Below are 25,486 nucleotides of genomic sequence, written 5' to 3'. Positions count from 1 at the left end.
AAATTACAGGCTGGTTAAGGCCTCCCCTTCTGTACCTGCCACTGGTGCACCTGACAAAGACAGCAGCCTCTGCACTGGCAATTTTATAGAAAAATATCCCAAATATAAATTGGTGCAATATTAGAAGGCAAAATACTCTCTATGGCAACCTGAAAGGTCTTAATTATCCCCGCAGGTGGCAGAGGGAGCAGCCCCACACACACCGAGCTGGCAAAGTGGGCTTTTGAGTGGGTATTGAGGGGAAAATCTCATTCAACCCCTCGAGAGTTCAGGCAGCTCCTTCATTAGGGAAAGATCCCTGAACTCCCTGCACCACCCCAAAAACTATTGTATTTGTGACTTCAAATCCATCTGAGTTTCTTAACTAGCAGGGAGCAGGGAGAAGGAATCAAAGGAGGTTTCCAGCTCCAGCACGCCCGTTCCCGTAGCAACAGCAGCCCCGCGCTGGCGCGCTGGGATGGGAATGCCGTGGGATGGGGATGCTGTGCACAGCCTGCCACAGCCCTGGCCACAGGGAACCCCCGGTGGCACCGGCACAGCCAGCCTGGGGCACGTGGGGCGGCAGCAGAAATCACCAAATCCCACAATGGTTTGGGTTAGGAGAGAGCTCAAAGCTCATCCAGTGGCACCCCTGCCATGGCAGGGACATCTCCCACTGTCCCAGGCTGCTCCCAGCCCTGTCCAGCCTTGGGCACTGCCAGGGATCCAGGGGCAGCCCCAGCTGCTCTGGGCACCCTGTGCCAGGGCCTGCCCACCCTGCCAGGGAAGGAATCCTTCCCAATATCTCCCCTCGTTCCATCACTGTCTGTCCATGCAGAAGTCTCCAACATGAAGCACATCCTGGTGGTGCAGGAATTGCAGTGCCCAAACCAGCTGCTTTGTAAAGATGTGCTCTGATGGCTCAGAACAGAAGGGCCAGTGGCATCTGCAGGGAGCTGAAGGTGTTTAATCACCACTGAAACAGAAATTGCCTCCAGGGAAAAAGCATCCAGGTGGGCACACACGAATTGGGAGTTACTGCTGTAGGAACATTTCCTCTGGAAATCATCAGCTCTCCAGTGGATTGCTGACCAGCTGGTAAGACAGTGCTTAGACATCATTATTTCTACAAATACAACAACCAGAAAAACAAAACAAAAAAAAACCAAACCAGCAATCAATCTTCAGCAGAATCAGCCTGAAGAGATTTCAGGAGAAATTTGCTGAGTAATTCTGGAGCAGAAAAAACTCTTTTCAATTATTCTCTGGGAGGGTGGGCAGGACAGGGTGCCCAGAGGAGCTGGGGCTGGCCCTGGATCCCCGGCAGTGCCCAAGGCCAGGCTGGACAGGGCTGGGAGCAGCCTGGGACAGTGGAAGGTGTCCCTGCCATGGCAGGGGTGGCACTGGATGTCCTTTAAGGTCCCTTCCCACCCAAACCATTCCATGAGTTGCTAGCTTTCCTGTCCCCAGTGCTCCTGCTCCTTGCAAACGCTTTCCACACAACCGTGGATGGAACTTGAGGAGAAAGATCCAAAGTTGTTGTCACTGGGGACATCTGACTGCAAAGAGACAGGAGCACAGTTCTGCTGGGCTCTGCTCCTGGGGAGAACAACACCTCAGCATCCGCCTTCAGCTGCCTCCAGGGCCACTGAAACCTGGCTGTGAGGACCAGCATTAGCCACCCCCGGCCTCCTACGGAACCAGGGAAATGCTGGCCAGCCCAGCCACGGGCAGGGGAGCAGCAGCAGAACTCCAGAGCTGCAGGCAGGTGAGTGCTGCCGGTTTGGAAAGCACTGAGTGCTGAGGGCCAGCCCTGGCTCACCCTGACCAGCCCTGGCATCTGACAAGCCTCAGCAGCAGCAGGGCCTGCCTGGCTTCACACGCAGCTCAGGAAATCCCTGAGCCTCCATCTCCATGAAATCCAGGAACCCTCCTCAAAGCCCGGCCTCGGGGCTGGTGCTTTACACAATCCCAGACCATGCTGAGCAGATCAGGGGAGCTCCTCCTGCACTCCCCCACACTTTCCATCAGAAAAAACCTCCTACAAATTTTATTATCAGCTTCTAGTAACAAGTCTGGAGCAAGGAATTCTTTAGGCAAAGGCTGGGGATTGAGCCCTGCTCCCACACCTTCCCGCGGCTCCGCAGCGCCCATGGGAACCGTCCCAGGAGCTCTCGCCCCCGCTCAGGAGGTTTCACCACAGCCCTTGCATCCTCCACCGTACCGAGAGGCAGATGGATCATTGTCACATCAAGGGGAAGACGGACCGAGTCAAAACAGAGCAGGATTCCTTTGAAAGGGCCCCGCTGCGGGGAGGGTGCCGGTGCAGCTGCTGGGGATGACAGAACCAGGCGGCGTCCCCAGGGACGCAGCTCAAGACAGCTCCTCGCTCACTCGAGTACAGAAGTGGGAGAGCAATTAGGAGGAACAGCAATGAGCTGCTCCCCCTTCCAGCCTTCCCACTCACAGCCTCCCTCCAGGGAGCCGCAGTGCCGGGGCCAGGCCCCGCCATGGCCGGCGAGGCAGAGCCCCCGGCCAGCCCCGCTCCGGAGGGCTCGCTCCTTGGGCAGCACCATTTGCCAAAGGTCTCCTGAGGGTGCAGAGGCAGCGTGGATGTGACCCCCAGCTCCTGCCCCAAGCTCTCCTTGGAGCGAGGGCGAGCAGGACCCTGCCCAGGGCTCGCCACAGAACCGGCGCTCGAGCCCTGCCAGACACAAAACAAACGAGTTCAGGCTGAGTGGTGAGAGCCCCCTGCGCCAGAAATAGCTTTGGGGAAGTGATACCACAGCAAACGCTCCGGGGCACACACGGGGACTTCTCGGGGCACGGCTGCTGGCACTGCTGGGCTGCTGGCCCTTCCTGCTCTCCCACGGGCCCACGCCTGAGCCCGCAGCCCTCGCTCAGCACGGCCCTGCCGGAAAACACGGAGAAAGCTGAGGATGATGCGGCTGCATGTCCTGCACGTCCCAGCCGGTCCCCTTGCTGCTTCTCCGAGTGCAGCCTGACCTCAGACTTCCTTTGGCTTTCCCCCAAACCAAGCCCCCAGCACAGCCTGCCCCACACCCAGGCACTGCCACCTTCCCTCCTTGGCATTCCTGTTCCTCTGCCTTGACATGAAGCCGTGTGTTGGAGCTCCCAGAGAGCTGGAAGTGAGTCAGCACAGCAAGGACAGCCTAAGAATGAAACTGATTATTACCAGCACTCATTCAAGCGGCGTGTTCCACCAAGGCCAGGACCCCAGACAGAGCCAGTTGCAGCAGTGGGATGCAGGACACAATCCCAGTGCTCTGGCTCCCATCTCCTGCAGCAGATTGCACAAGGAATGAGTCCCTTCATCGCTCAGAAGTGAGGGGCTGTGTTCCTCACCAGGCACAGGTGGGCTTTGGGGGGCTTTCCTGCAGCCTGGTGACTGCAGAGGTCACGCTGGGGAGCAGCTGAAGCCATGCCCAGCCCACCAAGGGGTGAAGGACATGTTGGTGACATGCTGGTGACTGGGGCAGCGAGTGAAACCAGTGACAGAAACGAGCTGGGACAGCTCCAGGCCGTGCAGGAGGAGCAGGTTGGGCAAAGCCTTCCCTGCCCTTACCCTGCACTTACCCTCCCCTTCTCCTTTTCAGGGCTGAGAGTGGAACTCCCTGACCAAGACCCAAAGACCCCAAGGTCAAACAGGGATCTGAGCCCTCAGCATTCCACAGATCCAAAAGCAATGCCTTAACCAGGTCTGAGCAACCCCCAGGGACTGGGCAGGACCTGAACACTTCCCTGGAGTTATGGAAATGCTGTGCCAAGAGATTCTGGAACATCCATTTGCAGGGTGGCAGCCACAGGGACGGGCCTGGAAAGCTGCAGGAGGAGAGGTGCTGGTGTCAGGGCTTGTGGGCATCCCACGGGCACAGGAGGAGCACGGCTGCCTTGGCCCTCCTCCAGCAGACAAATCCAACAGGGATTTGTGCCCTCACCACAAACACAGAATCCCTGGGCTCGGAGAAGCCTTGGAGAACCCCAAACCCGCCTGCTCTGGAGCTCGGGAGCGTGGCAGAGCAAAAGCATTTTAACCACTGCCTTACATGACTTAACAAGCATTTAGCTAAACCCTCTGTGCTGCTGAGAGCACGTCCCTCATGCAGCCGAGATGGAAAATGAGCCTGAAAGCAAATGCAGTCGGTGCAGTGGGCAGGGAGGGCAGCAGAGCCAGGCTGTGGGCAGCCCTGGGTGGGCAGCGATGCCCCCCGAGCCCGGTGCCAGACACACTGCAGGGGGGGAGAAGCCTCTCTACACTTGTGGAGCACTTTATGGCATTAAAGCTCAGAGATGCTGAGCGCTTTATCCCCCACCACCCTCCCAGCCCAGGAAGACAAAGCAGATCCGAGCCCCTCTCGTGGATTTATTATTTAATATCAGCGTGTATCCAGAGCTGCCTCATGCTAACAAACTCTGACAGGAGATAAGTAACCATCCAGCCACGAGCCCAGCAAGAATCACACCAGACAATTAAACAGCCCTTCCAAAAATAGCCTACCTGACCTGCTACCACTCCTGACTATCAATCCAGCCCTCCCTGCAGAGGAGCTGCTAGAGTTGAGTCAAACCTCAAAATACTCCCTCAAAACAGAGCCAAGCCAGTGCCGTGTCTGTAAGCAATCCTCCCCTTCCTCAATTTAGACTGCTCAGAAACCTTCACAGAGAGGAAAATCACTATGTGTCAGGCAGAGCAGAGGCAGATGCTGACGGCAAACACGGCAGCGGTGGGGGAAGGCTGCGAGGCCGGGCTGCAGCCAGCTGGGGTGGCACAGTGACAGCCCTGGGGACACCACACCGGGAGCTCCTCCTGCTCATGGCGAGGGCTGCGGGGAAATTCGGAGTCTGAAGCTTTCAGAGGTCCCTGGCTGGTGTTTTCCATGGTGTGCAGGGAATGCTGTGCGGCACAGACAGGCTGCCTGTGCAGGGGAGCTCCCTGCGCCCCGTGGTGCTTCCAGAGCCGCCTCTGCCTCCTCCACATCGCCCTGGGCTTTGCTGGTTCCCAGCGCCTTTACAGAGCCCTGGCACACACCGAGGAGCCTGGAAAGCTTTACAGACTCACAGCAAGGAGCTCACCCTCAGCTGCTGGGCTCCAGGAGGGCTCTGAGCCTGCTGTGACCCCGCAGGGTCTGGGCTCACCCCAAAGGCTGCCCCGAGGACACGGGAGCAGGCGAGCCCGAACCTCGGGGGCTCCCGGCTCCGGAATCACACGAGGGTCTGCGTTGGAACCTGTAGGACCATCCCATGCCATGGCAGGGACACCTTCCTCTTTCCCTGCTGCCCAGAGCTCCATCCAGCCTGGCCTTGGGCTGCCAGAAGGACCCTGCAGTGCCATGGGAAGGCAGCACAGGCTCACAGCCGGCTGGCAGCATTCCTGGGGGAAGGCAGGGCACTCCGTGACAGCGAGCTAAACCACGCAGGAGACGTTTCTGTCTGGGTATGGTGACACCAGGGAGGCTGGATGTCACCTCCCCCAGACACGCAGCTGAGTTACCCCATGCCCTGACAGAGCAGGCTTCCCCATCAGTCACGTAGATGCAAATAAACTTTAAAAAATGACCCTTTCTCACACATTGCACAAAGACCTGAAATGCACCCTTTGATTCTTCATTTAAGCCTTTTTAAAAGCTGTCTAATTTTCATTCCTCTGCCAGTGAGAGTCCCCCACAGGAAGTTACTGCACAGTTTCTGCGTTACAGCCCTGCTTACAAAACCTGGGTCTCGCACAGAGAGCTCCACGATGCGCCCCAGGAAGGCACCGAGGCCACCAGGAGTGTCCTGCCAGCCTGTGCCTCCTCCTGCCCGGTTCCCCAGGGCTTGTGGGGACACCAGAGCTGGTGAGCCCCAGGGGATGCTGAGTGAGCCCCAGGGGATGCTGAGTGAGCCCCAGGGGATGCTGAGTGAGCCCCAGGGGGATGATGAGTGAGCCCCAGGGGGATGCTGAGCCCCCAGGGGATGCTGAGCCCCCAGGGGATGCTGAGCCCCCAGGGGATGCTGAGTGAGCCCCAGGGGGATGCTGAGTGAGCCCCAGGGGGATGCTGAGCCCCCAGGGGATGCTGAGTGAGCCCCAGGGGATGCTGAGTGAGCCCCAGGGGATGATGAGTGAGCCCCAGGGGGATGCTGAGCCCCCAGGGGATGCTGAGTGAGCCCCAGGGGGATGATGAGTGAGCCCCAGGGGATGCTGAGTGAGCCCCCAGGGGATGCTGAGTGAGCCCCAGGGGATGCTGAGCCCCCAGGGGATGCTGAGTGAGCCCCAGGGGGATGCTGAGTGAGCTCCAGGGGGATGCTGAGCCCCAAGCCCTCACAATTACGCCGCTCGTTTCAGTGTAATGGCTTGGTAGGACCTGGACAACAAATAAAACCTGAGCAGGACAAGACCTGAATGTGCAATAGCTCGATCAAAGGAACAGCTGTCCTGACAGGCAGCCACCTCCCACGGCCACTGCAGAGCAATTAGAGGAGCCCGACAGTCCCCGCAGGAGGAAGATGAGATACGAGCTCGTTATTAGAGATCCATCGGCCCCAGCTCGTTACAGGCAAAGGACATCAAAGCCAAAGGCCAGTGAAGTGGGGCTGGAACGTGAGCAGCAGCATCCACAGGCACCTCTGCTATGAGAACACCGGGTGATGCCACGGCTCCAGCATTCCCAGCACTTCCACACACCACGGTCACACACCTGCCCCAGGATCCACGTCCAGAACAAAGTGCTTGACCCCAGCTCTCCTGCAAGTTCAGTTTTAGCCTTGTACTAAATGGATGGATGGCAACAGCTCCCCAAAACCCGTGGGAAGTTCCACCAGCAGGATTTGATGGTGCTGAACATGCCCATCCCAACACAGGTGGGGCCCAGCCACCGGCACCTCCGGTCTGGCTCCAGCCCACCAGCATTTCTGTTTCCTAAATCGTCATTCCTAAAGCCAAAAGCTTTAGCACCCCGTGCAAGTCAGCAGGGAGCTGACAGCTATTATTTTGGGAGTCTCCATATGGACCCAGTGCAGCATCTTGCTGCTCTAATTTAGGGCACAGGCTGCCAGGGAGGGGATGCTGCTTCCACCCCCGGGGGATGTTGGACTCGAAGCACCTTCCAGTCCCTAAAGGGGTTCCAAGAGAGCTGGGGCTGCCCCGGATCCCTGGCAGCGCCCAAGGCCAGCTTGGACAGGGTTTGGAGCAGCCTGGGACAGTGGCAGGTGTCCCTGCCATGGCAGGGGTGGGGCTGGAGGGGCTTTGAGGTCCTTTCCCACCCAGGCAGCAGCAGCACCCAGCTGGTCCCACAGAGCCACCCCCAGTGCCCAGCACAGGGCAGGGAGGGCAGCCCTGGCTGGGAGCCCTTTGCTTCCCCTTTCGGAAGGCAGCAGATGGGCCAACGCTGCTCTGAGCCCTCTGTAAGTGCTGACACAACGCTGCTCCCTCACATGACTTTCCTCTTGCTTTTTAAAGAAGTTTTCTTGTTTCACTCTGACACAGTGGAAGTAAATTTACAGCACAGGCGGGAGTGATAAGGGAAGAACTTGCTGCAGAGCCTGAGGCACCTGATTCAGGAATAAGATAAGTGACCAGGCCCCACAGCAAGGAAGGGGCCCCCCTGTCCTGGGGGATGCAGGGCAGCCCCTCCGCCCCCAGCAGGAAAGGTTTGCTGCCTCCAAACCCCACAGAGCAGGAAGAGGTCCAGGAAAGGGCAAGATAACTCAACTTTACGGAGTTGGTTGTGTACAGAGAACAGAGAAGGCTGCAGACCCCAGCAGGGGCAGGACAGAGGATGGGGGACACAAAAAAGCCACAAAGTCCTGGCTGCAGGGAGGATTGGCTGTTGTGCCTCCTCCAGGACCATCACACAATGGTGCTGCTTCTGAGCCCAACAAGCCCCACCAGGAGCAGCGAGAGCCAAGCAGAGCAGGGCTGAGGGGAGCCTCACTCACACAGAGCCCCAGCCCTGGCTGGGGGGTTGATGTGGGCTGGGGGTGATGATGATGTGGGCTGGGGGTGGTGATGGGGGGTGGGGGTGATGATGTGGGCTGGGGGATCATGATGTGAACTGGGGGTGATGATGTGGGCAGGGGGGGGATGATGTGGGCTGGGGGGGTTGATGTGGGCTGGGGGTGATGATGTGGGCTGGGGGGTCGATGTGGGCTGGGGGGGATGATGTGGGCAGGGGTGATGATGATGTGGGCAGGGGGTGATGATGTGGGCAGGGGGTGATGATGTTGTGGGCGGGGGGTGATGAGGTGGGCTGGGGGTGATGATGTGGGCTGGGGGGTGATGATGTGGGCTGGGGGGATGATGTGGGCTGGGGGGGATGATGTGGGCTGGGGGGGATGATGTGGGCTGGGGGGGATGATGTGGGCAGGGGGTGATGATGTGGGCTGGGGGTGATGATGTGGGCTGGGGGGGATGATGTGGGCTGGGGGGATGATGTGGGCTGGGGATGATGATGTGGGCTCGGGGGGATGATGTGGGCTGGGGGTTGATGTGGGCTGGGGGGGTTGATGTGGGCAGGGGGTGATGATGATGTGGGCTGGGGATGATGATGTGGGCTGGGGGGGATGATGTGGGCAGGGGGTGATGATGTGGGCTGGGGGTGATGTGAGCTGTAGCACAGGGTGCTGCTGTTCCCTTGGGTGGCCCTGGAGCAGAGCACCCACAGCACCAGCAGGTACCCACTGGAGCCTGAATTCCTTCACACAAATCCCAGCCTTGTAATTTCTGCAATTAAAAAGGGAGTTCTTCTACTGCGAGTTAAAATAGAAGTTTTTGTCACAAATTACCGGCTTTCACTCCCCTCATACCTGAGCTTAAACTGAAACTTAAATGGAAATTTACAGGAGAATGAGAAAGTGAGTCAGCCTGCCCTTCCCAACTGGCATTTATTTCCATCCTCTCGGACTCAGTTAATAGTAACAGCAGAGAAATTAAGTTTATTCCAGATTTACAAAGCCCAGAAGAGGGGAGGTGGTTTTGGAGGGAACTCCACGGCGTTGGGGCCATCGGCAGCTCCGGGATTTGCGGCTGTGCTGTGGCTCCTGCTCCTGCAGGGGATTCAGGGATCCTCGCTGCTCTGTGGGGGCTGTCCCCAGTGGTGCTGTGTGTGTGTCACCCACGTTATCCTGCTTTCCCCACCCACACCACCCTGGGGAAACAGCTCAAATGTCCTTAAAGATAAATCAGCCTCGTGCCTCGTAACCTGTTGGGCCAAACTGCAGCCAGGTGGGAGCAGAGGGACTTCAGCCCCCAAAGCCTGGCACAGAGGCCAGACCAGCTGGGAATTCCCAGCTCTCCTTTGGGAAAGGATCCGCAGCCATCCACAGCAAAGCCGAAGGTGAAAGCCAAGCGATGCTGCCACGATGAGGGGCAGGAGCTGCTCCCGAGGAGAGCCAGCCCAGGTGGCACCAGGACAGCCTGGGAGTGTCCTGCCACATCTCAGCACAAACCCTGGGGACAGAGCCCTGAACAAACCCTGGGGACAGAGCTCTGAACAAACCCTGGGGACAGAGCCCTGAACAAACCCTGGGGACAGAGCTCTGAACAAACCCTGGGGACAGAGCCCTGAACAAACCCTGGGGACAGAGCCCTGAACAAACCCTGGGGACAGAGCCCTGAACCCTGGGGACAGAGCCCTGAACAAACCCTGGGGACAGAGCCCTGAACAAACCCTGGGGACAGAGCCCTGAACAAACCCTGGGGACAGAGCTCTGAACAAACCCTGGGGACAGAGCCCCAAACAAACCCTGGGGACAGAGCCCCAAACAAACCCTGGGGACAGAGCTCTGAACACCCAGCCTGTGACATTCGTGGACAGCACAGGCCGAGTCTGGAGCAGGAGCCAGCCCAAGGGCGAGGGGTTTGCTCTCACTTTGCACTTGTGCAAGCTGACAGCACAGGAGAAACCAAAAAAGTGTCCAAAATACATTTCAGAGTGTTCAGAACACCTTTCGAAGCCCCTTATCCTCCAGCAGCAGCAGAGATGAGGTTCAGGAGATGCACTCCAAAGCTTCCTACCCTACTACACGTCTCCTGGGTATTCAGGTCAGCAGAGGGGCTGCTGGCAGAGCAGAAAAATCCTTTTAGGTACATAATAAGGGAGAATCGAATTCTGCTCCAAGGTGGAGAGACAAAAGCCATTTGTCATGCAGCATTTGCTGACAGGACATGTCCACAGTCCAGCCCTCGCCTCGCTCCCCGCAGAGCTGAGCGCTGCAAACAAAGGAGTTCACACCCAAAGGCTGTGGGACCAAGACACCCAAAGGCTGTGGGACCAAGACACATTCACCCAGCTGCAGAGAGGGAAGGAATCTGAGCTATAGCTTGAAGTTATTTTAGAAAAATTCTCTACAAGGGTTCAGCACCTGACCAAAATGCAAATCACTATCATGGCTTCCTGAGCAAATGAGCTATTGCTGCATTTTTTCCAGTCCGGCAGCATCTTGCTCTGAAGATCTAATAGCAGCCCTACTGAGCAGCAGCTAATTAAAGCCTTTCCTCCTGCCAAAACCCCAGATTCAGTCTCTAAATGACCCAGTAAGTGAGACTTTTTCCACCTCAGAAGCCCTGGGAGACACCAGATCGGCAGCTCTGCCCTTGTCACCGCTGAGGCTGTGCCCTCCCTGCAGAGGCACCAAGGACTGATCCCTGCTCCTGTCCCTGCTGCTCCTCACAGGGGATGGACACACAGCTACAGACCCACAGCCCTCCTCTCCAGAGGACTCCGGCCCTGAGGCTCCTCTCCATCAAAGACAAATTTGGAAATTAATGGACTGAGCTATTGGAGATGGTCCTTAGAGGCATGATTGCACAAATGTGAATTAGTCCGGTTTTAGAGGCATTCCTGGGGCAGAAATCTCCCCTGCCAGGCTGGGGAGGGGACACACAGGTCCTGCTCAGCCTTCCTGCCCTCTTGGCAGCTCTGCCATCCTCAGAAGCCCCAGGCAATTACAGATGTTGCATGAAAGGGCACTTGGCTCCGATCAGACCCCCCAAAAGCAAGTTATTCCATCCAGCTCTTCAGAAACAAGTGAACGTGGAGATGTTGATCCCTTCCCCGTCAAGGCTGCCCAAGGAGCCCATACAAAACCTGGGGCAGACACCAGAAACAAAACCTCTGCCACAGCCCATCTCCAGCACTGGCACAGCCTGGCACGGCCTGGCATGGTGTGGCACAGCCTGGCACAGTGTGGTACAGCCTGGCACGGTGTGGTACAGCCTGGCACGGTGTGGTACAGCCTGGCACAGCCTGGCACGGCCTGGCATGGTGTGGTACAGCCTGGCACGGTGTGGCACAGCCTGGCACGGTGTGGCACAGCCTGGCACGGTGTGGCACAGCCTGGCACAGCCTGGCACAGCCTGGCACGGTGTGGCACGGCCTGGCACGGTGTGGCACGGCCTGGCACGGTGTGGCACAGCCTGGCATGGTGTGGCACAGCCTGGCACGGCGTGGCACGGCCTGGCACGGCCTGGCACAGCCTGGCACGGCCTGGCACGGCGTGGCACGGCCTGGCACAGCCTGGCATGGTGTGGCACAGCCTGGCACGGCGTGGCACGGCCTGGCACGGCCTGGCACAGCCGGACAGCGCCTCTGTGCCAGGCAGCAGGGACACAGCTGTGCCCCTCCTGTCCCTCAGCTTCGCTGGGCTAAGGCCAGGCTGGGGAGCACGGGCTGGGATTGATTCCTCCTGAGCCAAGCCCAAGCCAGGCTGCTGAGGTGGGAGGCAGAGGAGGCCCAACCCCAAACTGCTCAGCTCGGGGATAAACACAGCACCCAGAGCCCCCTCGGGCCCGGCCCCAGGCCCAGCCTTGGGCTCCATCCTCATCCCCAGCCCCAGCTCCATCCTCATCCCCAGCCCCAGCTCCATCCTCATCCCCAGCCCCAGCTCCATCCTCATCCCCAGCCCCAGCTCCATCCTCATCCCCAGCCCCAGCTCCATCCTCATCCCCAGCCCCAGCTCCATCCTCATCCCCAGCCCCAGCTCCATCCTCATCCCCAGCCCCAGCTCCATCCTCATCCCCAGCCCCAGCTCCATCCTCATCCCCAGCCCCAGCTCCATCCTCATCCCCAGCCCCTGTTCCATCCTCATCCCCAGCCCCTGTTCCATCCTCATCCTCATCCCCATCCCAGGCCGGTCCCACCGGAGGCAGGAGCTGCACCTGCTCGGAGCAGCAGCCCTGAGCTGGGGCTCCTGAGCAGAGACACAGCAAATAATGACTTTGCACTGCGTCAGGAGCTAATCCACTCAGTGATGCAAATGGAATTCATGGGCCACTTCCCCCTCACTCGGCTCCTCAGTGATATTATAAAACAACCCTGACTTCATTGCGATGTGATGTCACCGCGGCTGCAGGAAGCCACTCAGGGGAGCCAGGACGACTTTCACTCCTCTTCACCACCTCACTTTCTCATTCTTCTGCTATAATTGGAAATCATGAAAATGCATTTGTTCATGTGCTCCGAGTGCCAGCTATTCAATGTGCTTGTGCTCCCCGTTCAGACCATCAGAATAAAGGTATTTAACTGTTCCCCCCGAAGGTGAAGCTATTCCTGTTGCATCCTTTCACATGGCAACAAAAGATAGGGAGGAATCCACCAGCAGGATCAGCTGGAACACACTGGCAACACAGCATGAGGAAGAGGAAGAACAGCTGAAGGCTGAGATTTAGACATCTGAATCTTTTTTAGCTTCCCTGCTGCTGACTAAATATCAAATGTAGGAAGATGAGAGCAGAACTACAAGAGACTGAAGATTTTAAACATAGAATCAGAGAATCCTGGAATGGTTTGGATTGGTAGGGGCCTTAAAGCCCATCTTGTTCCAATCCTTGCCACGGGCAGGGACAGTGGACTGCCAGGGATCCAGGGCCTGCCCACCTTTACAGGGAACAATTCCTTCCCAATATCCCATCTGACCCTACCCAAGTCCCTCTCCTGGAGCCCCTTTAGGCTCTGGAAGGAGCTCCGAGCTCTCCCTGGAGCCTTCTCTGCCAGCCTGGCTCCGTGGCAAGGGGCTCCAGCCCTGGACTCTCCACAGCTCCACGTCCCCAAGCCCAGCCCTGAGTGACAGCACAGGCACCCGAGCACACGGCTCCTGCTCCAGAGCAGCTGCTCCCTGCGCAGACACCAGCCATCCCCATCCTCCCAACCACACCCCAAAAAATCACCAACTCGTCTCCTGCTCGGAGCTGGAAAGCTTCCCTTGTTCCGAAGACTGAGCTGGGGAGGGAGCTCCCTCCCGAAGAGGAAAGCTCACAGACTGGTGGAAAAACCCAGATTTGAGTAGATGCAAAAAAGCCAGTTTTCAGGGAGCTGTGCCATAACGAGCCTCAAGTTTGCAAATCCAGTCACTTCCATGTACTGGAGCTTATTAATATTGGATTTTTTGGCAGGCACTGCCTTGTCCAGCTCGGATTAGCAGCAAGTATATTCTGCTTGTCAGATTTAAACAAGATGTATAAATCTGGCACAAAAGCAAGACCAAATATGGAAGCAAATTATTTAAATTGACAAGATGTAGCTCACAGGCATTAAGCACTCGGCAGTCGGTGCCCATCAGCTGGGGCAGGAAGGCTCCTGCTCTGGGCCACACGAGTTAAATTCTGAAAGCAAGAGGCTAACGAGGTTACCCACCCCAAACACTCCCTGATCCCAGGATCAGGCTGGATTGGGATCTATTCGTTTTTTCCACGTGATGGGAAGAGCAGGATGGCTGTAAACAGCTGAGGGAGTCAGCCCAAAAATCCCTGAAAAGCAAACGGCTCGAGCAGAGCCACAGCAGCGCCCGGGGAAGGGGAACAGGAAGGGAAAGGGGAAGGGGAAGGGGAAGGGGAAGGGGAAGGGGAACGGGAAGGGGAACGGGAAGGGGAACGGGAAGGGGAACGGGAAGGGGAACGGGAAGGGGAACGGGAAGGGGAACGGGAAGGGGAACGGGAAGGGGAACGGGACACGGAGCAGGGCTGGGGGGCTGTGCCGGGGCCATCCCGTGCTGCAGAGCAGGATGTGGCCGGGACAGAGCCCAGCAGAGCCTGGCAGCTGCCAGGGAGGAGCAGCGGGAGCACAGCTCCATCTGCCCCGCGATGCTGCGGGAGCAGAGCTGTCACGGCTCATGAAAGGCATTTCCCTGCACAGGAGCCGGCCTCAGCTGTCACGGCCAGAGCTCCAGAGGGGGAGGGCTCAGCGAGCTCCCCACCCATGAACAGGAGTCATCCTCAACAGCAGAGGAGCGAGTGGTGCTGGCAAGTCATCAATGACAGAGTTCAGGTGCCTCCTCACACGGAGAACATTTGATTTGTTTCCTTTTTCCAACGGAGGCCAGTCTAAAACCAGGATGGATCGATCCCTCGGAGCCTGCATCAAAGCCACGAGCCCAGGAGTGACCCTGGAGAGCCAAACAAGCCAAACAAGCCACCTGCACCCAGGAGGGAGCTGCTTGGCCAGAGCCAGCCCTTGGGCTGCTCCAGCCCAGCCTCGGCCACCCTCTCCAAAGGGGAGACACGTTTGGGGTGCTGAGAGAAGGAGCCCCCAGGACACAGCTCCATCCCCCACGGGCACCCCGGGAGCTGCAGTCCCTCACCACAGCCAAGGCCATTCCCTTCCCTCGGCTCCTTGGTGAGACACAGAGGAGGGAGCAGAGCATTCCCTGGGTGAGACCCCTCAGCTCCTCCCCACGGTGCCCATCGGGATCCCGATCACCTGGGTGAATCCAGCCCCTGCAGGGCTCCGGGTGCAGGCTGTGGTTTGGAACCGTGCCTTCCCTTCCCAGGATGAGCTACAGCCAGCACAGCTACTTCTGGGAATTGCTTCTGCTTGACACAGAATTTGGCTGCTGCCAACCACCACCGGAGCTTTCTTCCTGTCTCCCCCATCCCTTCTGTGGCTCTGGTGGAAAAACTGACCTCCTGCTGCTGGCTCCTGCAGGACAGGGCCAGCCAGGGTCGTGTCTCTCCCCCTCTCTGCTGGGGCAGCAGCCCCTGGCACCAGCCCTGATGGGGCTGAAGAGCTCCGGAGGGATTTTCACCTTCACCCCTTGGGTCACTGTCTGCAAAACTCAGGCAGTTTCTGTGTCATTTTACATCCCTGATGTCCATGTCACCTCCCTGCCTCCAGGGACTGCTGGCCACGGCACAGAGGCCACCAACACCAGCCTAGACCAGCAAGGGAGGGCTGGAGGGGTGGGCTCAGAGCTGGGGAACAGCAGCCCACAGCTGTCTTTTCCCTGAAGAAAGGGAAACCCAAGGGACAGCCCTTGTCTCCGTCACCCTCGTGCCCAGATGCCCCAGCCCCACCTCTCTGTTCAGGTACCAGGGGTGAGGGCACTGTGCCAGCCCAGGGAGCCCTTGCAGGGTCCCACTCCAAGGAGCACAGGACCTGTGGTTTCTGCTAAATCCCAAAGTATGGGACAAAACCGTTCCAGGGGATGCCCAAGTCCTTGGCCAGGCTTTATTTCCCGCAGCATCATCTGGCAGGTCTGGAGGGGCTCTGGAGCTCCCCGTGCTCTGTGTCCCTGCCCTCAGCAGCTGTGGGAACACCATCCCCCAGGTCTGTGGGGCAGCACACGGGGCTGGCACCCCAAGGCTGCATCCAGGAGCCCCCACAAGGACTCCTGACTTTGTTTTATTGCCTTTTCCTAAGAGCTCATTTTGGAGAGCCTGCAGCCCTCGGAGAGCACAAGGAACACGCTGCCCAAGCACCTGTGGTTACTCTTCCCCCACAAGGAGCTCCTTACTCACCCTTTGCTGAGCTACACACTTGCAGGGCAATGACTCACGAAGCCACTCTGGTGGGCTGAACCTCAGCAGCCCTCCCCAGCACACTCTGTGCTGCCCCTGGGGCCCCAGCTGGACCACAGGCACACAGAGGCCACCAGCCCAGGCTGGGGTCTGGCAGCTGTGGCCCTGGGCAGCACCAATCCTCTCACAGCTGCAGGAAAAGCCACCCAAACGCTCCTCCTGGGCACGATCCCACCCCAGCCACCACTGCAAACATCCCCACACCTTCAGCTCAGGGGAAAGCACTCCCACCTTCCCCTGCTGTCCACACCCCTCATAACTGATTCAGGCAGTCCTGCCCTCGCTGAATTACGGGCACAGCCAGACGTTAATTTCTGTCCCTGTCATCGTGCCACTATATTCACTGATGGATCCCACGGGGCCTGGATGGCACTGAGGAGCCTCTCCAGCGTTTTCAGGGTCTTGCCTGTTGAGCTGCAGGAGGAGGAGGAGGAGCTGTGCTGGCTGGGAAGGCGGGAGGGCAGCAGCCCACAGCAAGGGCTTGCGCAACTCCCCTCCCTCCAGTTCCTCCAGAAACCCCAGCAGCCAGCAGAATTCACACCAAGTTTTGAGAGCAGATTCAAGCCCACCTCCTGTTCACAGCAGACACCAAACCCTCAAGGTCTCGCTCCGTTTCACAGCATCTTCTGCCGGTGCCAAGGCAGGTGAGTGCCCACCCACAGCTCGCTGGCAGTGAAGGATGCCCGTCACACCCTGCCAGGGACCCGTGTGCCGCAGGAATCTGGAGGATCACATGCGTGTGAGCGAGCAGGCGTGCAGAAATGCCTGCACTGTTTGCTGAGAAGTCTCCTTAGAGACAGCCCAGGCATTAAATTCCCCAGGAGGACTCAGTAGCTGGAGAATAATCATGGCAGAGGCTCAGGACTGGGGTGGTTTAACCTCTGCAGTGGTGTCAGAGCCAGCAGGCACCAGGCAGACGTGCTGCAAACCCTCCTCAAGGCCACCCCGAGGCACCCAAATGCCCACGGGCCAGCTCCAAACCTCCCAGGCAGCATCCTGAGGCTGGCACCAGGCAGCAACGGATGCCCTGGAAGGAAACAGACCACCTCATCATCCGGGCCCGACAGCATTTTAGGATGACAGCTAGCTCCGGAGATAAGAGAGAAAAATCCACCCTTCAACTGCAGGGGGGAGGGAAAGAAAAACCACTTCCACTGCGAGACTCGGGGCTGGACCGAGCTGTGCCTGCCCAGCCCTGGCTCTGCCACAGGGGCTGCACGGCCCAGCTGCCTCCAGAACATCATTCTCCAGAGCCCCTCTCCCTCCAGAGCCCCTCTCCCTCCAGAACACCTCTCCTTCCAGAGCCCCTCTCCCTCCAGAGCCCCTCTCCTTCCAGAGCCCCTCTCCTTCCAGAGCCCCTCTCCTTCCAGAGCCCCTCTCCTTCCAGAACATCTCCCTCCAGAACACCTCTCCTTCCAGAACACCTCTCCTTCCAGAACACCTCTCCTTCCAGAACACCTCTCCTTCCAGAACACCTCTCCTTCCAGAACACCTCTCTCCAGAGCCCCTCTCCTTCCAGAACACCTCTCCTTCCAGAACATCTCCCTCCAGAACACCTCTCCTTCCAGAACATCTCCCTCCAGAACACCTCTCTCCAGAGCCCCTCTCCCTCCCGCAGGTATCAGGGCAGGGCAGCACGAGCCAGGCCAGCCCAGGTGCTGTAAGAGCAGGAGCTGCTGATGTCCACAGGTTCCCATGTCCTCTGTGCCCTGCAGCACCGCCCTGCACCCAGAGCTGTGTGCAGAAAACCCTCCGAAATCATGTTTCCAATTTCTGTGGCATTATATAATTAGCATCATTTGTGTTGCAAAAGTAATTGCAGTAACATTTTTAATTAGTCTATTTGAACACTAACATTGCTCCAGTGTGCATAATATGTTGACACGAAATTACTGGGTTTGAGGCAACTCGGAATGATTGGAGTTTGTTTTGCTTTTGTTTCTTACTTGTTTAATGCAGTCAATAAGAGCCGGCGCTGAACGGTGCCGAGCTCAGCCCGCAGAGGGGCTTGAGCTGCAGTGGAAAGCAAAGTGTGATGGGTTTCACTTCCGTCTGGGGGGAGGAAGGGTGGCTGGTGAAGGCACTGAACAAGACAGAAATACTTGCTTGAGAGGTAAGGCCTGGGTGACATTTTCCAGCTGCTCAGTTCTGCTCTCAGATGTTGTCTCGTGAAAACACAAAACAGAAGGAGAGCGCTGGCCTTGGAGGACAGGGAGAGGAAAACCTGGAGGGAGGAATTCTGTGTGGTATAAAGTTTGGAAGGAGATCTAATCTGAAGGGTTTCTTTGCTTACTGAGTCATAAGCAGGCACAAGAAGAAAACATTTTCCCCAGAAAAGTTACTGCATGAGATCCAAGCACCCATTACCAAATGCTGCTTTTTTTTTTTTTTCTCCTTTCTCTTCGAGAAGAATCAAGATTTTCCTTTCCAAGATCTTTTCTACATTGTACACATGAAAGCAGTGACAGATGCAGGTTATTTTTTGCTCTCAAGTGTGAATCGTGTTCCACTGCTCCTCACCTCTGCCCGGGCCCCCAGGGTGCGAGCCCAGCCCAGCCCCAGCGACCCCGGGCTGAGCAAAGCCAGCTCCTGGGACACGTCCCCCTCAGCACCCTGACCCTCAAAGGGACCCAGAGCTGCCTGCACAGCAGGAGAAACGGCCCCGAGGATGCCAAGGCGGGGGAAACAGCAGGAAACACCAAGCTGCCAGTTCCCAAGCACATTCCCAGGAGGCGACCAAGAACTTCGCTCCCAAAAGCTTTCAAACCCTTTCCCTTTCCTTTACCATCCTACGGCACTTCCTACGTCAGGAGAACCGAGACCTGGCCACTTGTTCCTTCCGCAGACACCGAGGGGCTGCTCCCTCCTTCCCTCCCAAGACATTCCTGCCTGGATGAATCCCCAGACCCCACAAGAAGGGGAGAACACCCACTCCCCTCTCTCTGTCTCTGCCCCTTCCAGCCAGAGCAGGGCCAGAAATCCCCTCTGTACCTCTGAGAGGCGGCCAGGGGGCATCGAGCCTGTCTCAGGAAAGCTCTCATCCCCCTGGCAGCTCCGGGCACATCCTTCAGCTTCCAACAGCCACAAGACATTGATTTGTTTTTGTGACCCTGCCAGGAGCAGCCCTGGAGCCCAGAGCTCCGCTGCCCACAGCCCGGACACTTTCTGGCTCACACGTTGGCCCAGGAAGTCTTGAGATGCGCACAAGGATAAGGAGGAGATTGTGTGCCAGGATAAGAAACACATTAGCAGGCAATTAAATGGCATTTGTGGTACCATTAGTATTTAAAGCTACAAAGAGTCAGTTTCTGCTAACTTCCTGCCAAAAGTCACAAGTAATGAGCTAATTAACAATCTAATTATTTCAAATGCCCTAGAAAGAAATCAGGGCGCAGGTGAACCTACTTAAAGCGATCACAGCAGTAGGAACAGCTGAGAGCATACAAGTCTGTGCCCCAGCTGGATTTCCAGCCATCCCACAGCACAACGGGATGAAACACTCGGGGAAGTTGTTAAAGTTGAATTAAAAGTTGATTTTTTTTACTGTGCTCACTAGAGGGAGAGGTAGACCCTCACTCCCGAGCTTCCTGCCAGCCCTGGGATTTTCTGCCTCCGTGTCAATATTTGCCAAGTTCAACAGCAGCTGCAGCACAACCTGTGGGGCACAAACCCAAAGCTGGTGGTGTCTGCACAGCCCAGCCCGGCTCCCCTGGCACAGCTGAGCAGGGCAGTGCCAGCCCTGGCACCCTCAGCTCTGCCTCCCAGCGGGCCAAGCCCGTGATTCCAGAGCGGATGGCAGTGGGACAGACCCCTGCGCTCACCCGCCAGGCTGGCAGCATCCTGCAGGGAGGCACGGCGTGTCCCCAGGCCTCAGCTGCCTTCACCTGGGCACCCCAGCACCTCACAGCTCTGGGAAAAGCCACGGGTCACTGATTTCAGGAAAGTAAAGACCGGGCTGGTCTGCAGAGCTCGATCCGCAGAATTCCCCGTTGCACGGGGAATATTCCCTGCGGCACACTGACGTCTGCAACACCACGGTGAGCTGGAAAGGGCTTCCTTAAGGCAGAAAGGGATGTCACAGCCCGGTCACACAGCCTTGGGGTGTCACTGAGCACAGGGGGCTCCTGGCAGTGCTGCTGCTGTCCCTGCAGCTCAGCAGGGCTGCAGCGCTCCCAGCCCAGCTCCACCGGCCCACCTGCTGCCCTAACTCTGCCTGAACACAGCCAAGGATAAACCCTGGAGCAGGAGAGCAGTTACAGGTTTGGATAACAGCTCCTGCCAGCCAGGAGAGGCTTGGAAAGGCGCCAGTTACCCGACACTGGGTGCTGTAGGTAGGGATGCTGTAGGTAGAACTGAGCAGGGCTCTGGAGGGAACGCAGGCAAACCCTGCCGGGCCAGTGCTTGGTCCCCACCTGCTCCACCGCGCACTCCGGGTTTCACGGACATTGTGTTTGCACAAATACACCCTCACTGTAAGGAAAACCAGGGAATTCACAGCCAGGCAAGCCTGGGAAAACCCAAAACAGAGATCCAAGGGGCACAAAATTCATCTCGGTAACGTGACTGAACTGCCCATGTGTGAAACCTCAGGTACCAGGGGAAGCTGTGACCTTGAGAAACAGCCCTAGGACACGTTTTAGTCTCCATATCCACTTTCCTCTGATTGTCAACACCTGCCCAGGCCTCCAGACTGGGGTTTGGAAGCTGCCAAGGAGATGTTTTAGCATTTTAAGGTTAAACGCGTGTGGCAAGCGTTAAGCATGAGTAGCAGCAGCATTTAAATTTGACCAGCCTCACACTGCTCGTACAGGCAGCTGCAGGGATGCTCCTGACAGCTCCCGAGGCACAGCTCCCCTACAGGAGCCCCAGCCCCACCCCAGCACCTCACACCGAGTGTGCCACTCCAAACCCCAAGGACAGCTGTGAAGAGAAGCCTTTTAGAGCTCTAAAGCGGGTTTGTTTTCATGCCAAATACCTCAGCTTGGGAGTCAGCCACACACCAAAATAAAACTCAGTCCCAAATATTCACAAAAGCAGAATTTCAGTGCCTGCAGCTGTGAGCAGCAGCCCCGTCTGAATCCCACACAGGTGGGACCCACAGGACAGGGCGAGCTGCGAGCAGGAGCAGCCCCCAGCTGGGCTGGCTACAACAGCAACCACAGAACGCCTGGGTAATTCAGCAGAATTTCCCGAGGGGACATCCCAGATCCCTGAGGAGCCCCTCCAGAATCCCAGCATTACCAGAACAAAGAAATATGGTCATAGTAACCCGGCTACTGCAACATGTTTTCTTATAAAGCCTCATTTTTTTCCCCAGCAACACAACTAAGCCATTCAAGTGCTCGCCGGCTGCGCAGTTCCAGCCGCGGAGCAGCCCTCGCCCAGCCCGTTCGCCAGCCAAACACATGTTTTGGTGTTAAGTCTATTAAAAACAAACTCCCCTCGGCCTTTTTCGGGGGATTTAGCTAAAGTCCTGGGCGCTTATCTCTGCTAACGAGACCCGACCGGCTTAAAGGCAGCGACTAGTTGCTGGGTTGGTTTAAAAAATGACTAAGCTGCTTCCCGGTGCGGCGGGGATGCTCGGCCCGGGGCGGCGGGGATGCTCGGCCCGGGGCGGCGGGGATGCTCGGCCCGGGGCGGCGGGGATGCTCGGCCCGGGGATGCTGCTCGCAGGGAGATGCGGGGCCGGTCCCGGGGGCGGACACGGAGCCACTCGGCCCCCCCGGCAGCGCGACACTCACCTTGACACTGGAAGCCCTGCTTGCCGAAGCCCCTGCGGAGAGAGAGGCGGAGTGAGACACCGGCCCCGCAACGACCCTGCCCGGAGCCGCCGGCCGGAGGGGAGCGGGCACCGGGGGACCGGGGTGGGATGCGGGGGATGAGGGGAGCCGGGACGGGAGGAGAGGGGAGCCCGGAACACGGCGAGCATGAGCCCCAGCGAGCTCATCAAGGGGGGATGTCCCGCCGAGCCGGCGTCCCGGAGCGGCTGCGGCGGTCCGGGGGAAGGCTCACCAGATGAAGTCGGTGCAGTGGCTGCAGAAGGTGGGCTGCTTGAAGAACCGCGCCGTGAACTTGTGGTTCTTCACCTCGTGCACGTTCTTCTGCCGCAGGGCGCCCTTGCGGGCGAAGCGCACCGGGCCCTCCTCGCCCTCGGGGGCCGGCGCTGCCGCGGGCGGCTCGGCCATGCTGCGCGGGGGCTGCGGGCCCGGCCCGGCCCGCTCCGCTGCTCCGCCGGGGCTGCCGCTGCTCCGGCCGCGCTCGGGGCCGCTGCCCGCAGCTGGCGGGAGGCTCCGACACCGCCCGCCGCCGGGCCACGCCCCTCATTTACATACGGCACGCCCCGCCCTCATCTGCATCGCTGGCCACGCCCCCCGCGCCTCGCGGCGCTGCGAGCCACGCCCCCCGCGCCTCGGTGTGGCCACGCCCCCGTATTTGCATATTGCTTTGCATGGGGCTCGGCGCGGCCCTTCATTTGCATAGAGCATCTGCATCCCGCGGGAATGCGCGGGGAAACCGGGAACGGACAGGGATGGACACCGGGAACAGACAGGGATGGACACTGGGAAGGGGCAGGGATGGACACTGGGAACGGACAGGGATGGACACTGGGAATGGGCAGGGATGGACACTGGGAACGGACAGGGATGGACACTGGGAACGGACAGGGATGGACACTGGGAATGGGCAGGGATGGACACCGGGAACGGACAGGGATGGACACTGGGAGCGGACAGGGATGGACACTGGGAATGGACAGGGATGGACACTGGGAATGGGCAGGGATGGACACTGGGAACGGACAGGGATGGACACTGGGAATGGGCAGGGATGGACACTGGGAATGGGCAGGGATGGACACCGGGCACAGACAGGGATGGACACTGGGAATGGGCAGGGATGGACACTGGGAATGGGCAGGGATGGACACTGGGAACGGACAGGGATGGACACTGCAATGGGCAGGGATGGACACTGGGAATGGGCAGGGATGGACACTGGGAATGGGCAGGGATGGACACTGGGAACGGACAGGGATGGACACTGGGAATGGGCAGGGATGGACACTGGGAATGATTTTCTGCACAGCACAAGTCGAGTCCAGCGGGGAGCCAGGCAGGAGCTCAGGCGCAGCAGCTGTGCCAGGCTGGGTGCCGCAGTGGCCGTGCCTGGGGGAGCAGGAGCGTGGCCACGAGCCCAGGGCTCACACACAGCCACAGGGGCACAAAGCAGCAGCTCAGTGCTCCTCTGGGAATGGCTTTTTGAATTTGCAGTTGGAACAATGACCTTCTTTTACCAACCCGCTGCGAACACCTCAGCTGGCTGGCACAGAGGACTTTTCCAACCACATCCACACTGATCTCTCTCACTCCCTGCCAGCACTCACAGACACTGAAAATCAGATCCATCAGCCTCCTCCTCTGACACCCAGGTCTCCCTGGGCCCACCTGGTCTGGGTGCTGAGGAGATGAGAATTCAAATCAAAACACAAGAGCTTCAAGTGATACGTATCCGTATTTCCACAAACAAGTCTTTCTAAATTCTCATTTCTGGGATTTAATTCTGGATCTGCATCCACGTGATCCTTCCCCTTTTGAGGCCCGAGACCATCCCTGCTCCGCTGTGATCCAGCCCTCCATCCTACATGCTCTTTCTCTGAAGAAAGCCCCGCTCACTCCATGGAATTAAACACCCAGGAGACTTTCCCAAAATAGGCCCAGGGCTGTTATTATGCAGCTGCTGTGAAAGGTTCATTGCAGTAATAGAACGGGGCTGACCTGTCCTGCTGATGTCACCCTCCCAGGAGCAGCAGGCTGCTTCCATCTCTCAGCACCGTCTGCTTTTCCTGCTAAGAAGGAGAAATAAATTGCAGCCATCGCTTCTCGTGCTGTGCCGTGCCAGGAGGGGATGGGGGAACGTCCCCGGGGTGCGTGGGGGGCACACGTGGGGCTTGCTGTGCCCAACAGCACCGGCCACGCCACAGGGTCCCCCCTGCCCCACTCCCACAGGGATCTGTGAAGCAGAAATAACTCCTCCTGCATGGAAAGGAACTGAGCAATAATGGAAATAATAACAGGGCGTTTTGACTCCTTCCCTCTGCACTGTTCGAGCAGAGTGGGGTGTTCCCCTCAGCGCTGCTGCACTGCATGTGGAGCCACACCAGGCTGAATTCTGCTCATTTTGACTGTAAACTCTGGCCTTCGCCTCTTTCTGCCTTGTTGTTTTTTACTGTATGTTCCCATTTTCCAAGGACAGCCCCCATAACTGCTGCATGTGCAATGCAGAGAATATGGCTTTAATTTCCCCCTATGAGTGTTGATAATCATGGTAATCACGCTCAAACTTTTGTCACCACTGGGCCATGGTACAGGAGTACAAAAGCCAGGTATAGTTGTTGCTCTCAGGGGATTGCTTTTTTCTTTCCTTAGTTTACATAATTCTACCTTATTTTACTTTTTCATTATTTAGTGCACTCTGAGTCACATCATATTAGAGGCAGGATCTTCATGGCCATGTTAATTTTCCCAAAAGCTGAGGATCCAGATCCCCCCAGCACTTTGAAATGATGAACATCCCAGCAGCTCCTTCCTCTGAGGAAAGCACAGTCCCCAGGTGTGCCGAGGGTCTGGCACACACAAACAGCCCCGGCCCGTCGGTCCCAGGGGAGCACAGTGCCGGAGCAGAAATCAGCCCAGTTCATTCCTGTTTCCATTAAAGTGTGGGCTCTAATGCTGCTTTCCCTTCGGCCGGCTCCCGAGCCCAGCCGTGCTGCGGGAAGCGGTGTCTCCAGTCCCCGGCACGCCGGGAATCTCCACGGGCTCAGCCCGAGCTCCACGGCCGGGGGCGCAGCCCCTGTGCTCGGGAGGCAGCGGGAGCAGGGCAGCCTCCCCTGGAGCCGTGATTCACATCCTCAGGAAGGGACCTCATCCTCCCACCGGGCAGCCTGGAGCTGCTCTGGGAAGGGGGAGCTCGGGGCAGCCCCAGGGCCGCTGCTGGGGAATGCGGGAGCGTGAGCCGGAGGGCTCGGGACAGAGCCAGGAACGCGACCCTTCCCAGCAAAACCCCCGCCCCAAAGAGGGGCCCGGGGGGCAGGGGCCGCTGCCATGGCTGGGTCGGACAGCTGCAGCCCCGCAGCCTCAGCCAGCCCCAAAGGCCAGCAAAGAGACTCAATCCCCAACCCCAAGCTGAATTCTTCCCATTTCCTGGGAAAGCTCTGCCTCCGGGCGTGGGAGCTGCGGTCCCGGAGCGGCGGCTGATGCGGGAGCACCCGGCGGGCGCTGCTGTGAGGATGCTGCTCCCCTGCTGCCCACACCGGCTTCCTCTGAAGGATTCAGAAAAGCTGGAGAACAGATTTGTCTCTTTTTTTAAAACTCTCTTTTCTTTGGGACCCAAATCCGCCACAGGAAACAGGTGGACAGCTCTAATTAGATATAAAGGTGCTTCAGCAGCACCCGGCAGCCTCCACATCCGTTTGTCGTCCTGCCCTCACCCAGCATGCCAGGAGCGCCGAGACAGGGATCCTGGAGCAGGGACAGGAATCCTGGAGAGGGGACAGGGATCCTGGAGCAGGGACAGGAATCCTGGAGAGGGGACAGGGATCCTGGAGAGGGGACAGGGATCCTGGAGAGGGGACAGGGATCCTGGAGAGGGGACAGGGACCTTCTTAGATGGAAAATCTTGGTCCCTCCAAGCTCTGGAGGATCTTGTCGTTGCTCACAGCAG

The 25,486-nt window shown here is 58.3% G+C and overlaps 1 protein-coding gene across 3 annotated transcripts in view; it reads right to left on the bottom strand.

The window, feature by feature from the left end:
* The window catches only part of PRKCB (protein kinase C beta), a 103,392-nt gene extending 81,422 nt beyond the window's left edge, over positions 1-21,970 (bottom strand). For all 3 annotated transcript variants that reach the window (XR_015774070.1, XM_005523101.3, XM_005523100.3), the window contains exons 1-2: positions 21,779-21,970; positions 21,508-21,539 (exon numbers count right to left, since the gene is read on the bottom strand). Coding sequence is in view for 2 of the 3 variants with exons in the window: in XM_005523101.3 (XP_005523158.1) it covers positions 21,508-21,539; positions 21,779-21,951 (205 nt within the window). In the remaining variant the exon portion in view is untranslated. The remainder of the gene's footprint in view (positions 1-21,507; positions 21,540-21,778) is intronic.
* Between the last annotated feature and the right edge of the window lie 3,516 nt (positions 21,971-25,486).

Source organism: Pseudopodoces humilis, chromosome 18 (assembly GCF_049639895.1).
Source record: "Pseudopodoces humilis isolate 2021_Gansu_Grassland_sample_001 chromosome 18, ASM4963989v1, whole genome shotgun sequence".
Classification (NCBI taxonomy): domain Eukaryota; kingdom Metazoa; phylum Chordata; class Aves; order Passeriformes; family Paridae; genus Pseudopodoces; species Pseudopodoces humilis.
This window is presented reverse-complemented; position numbering and strand designations above follow the sequence as displayed.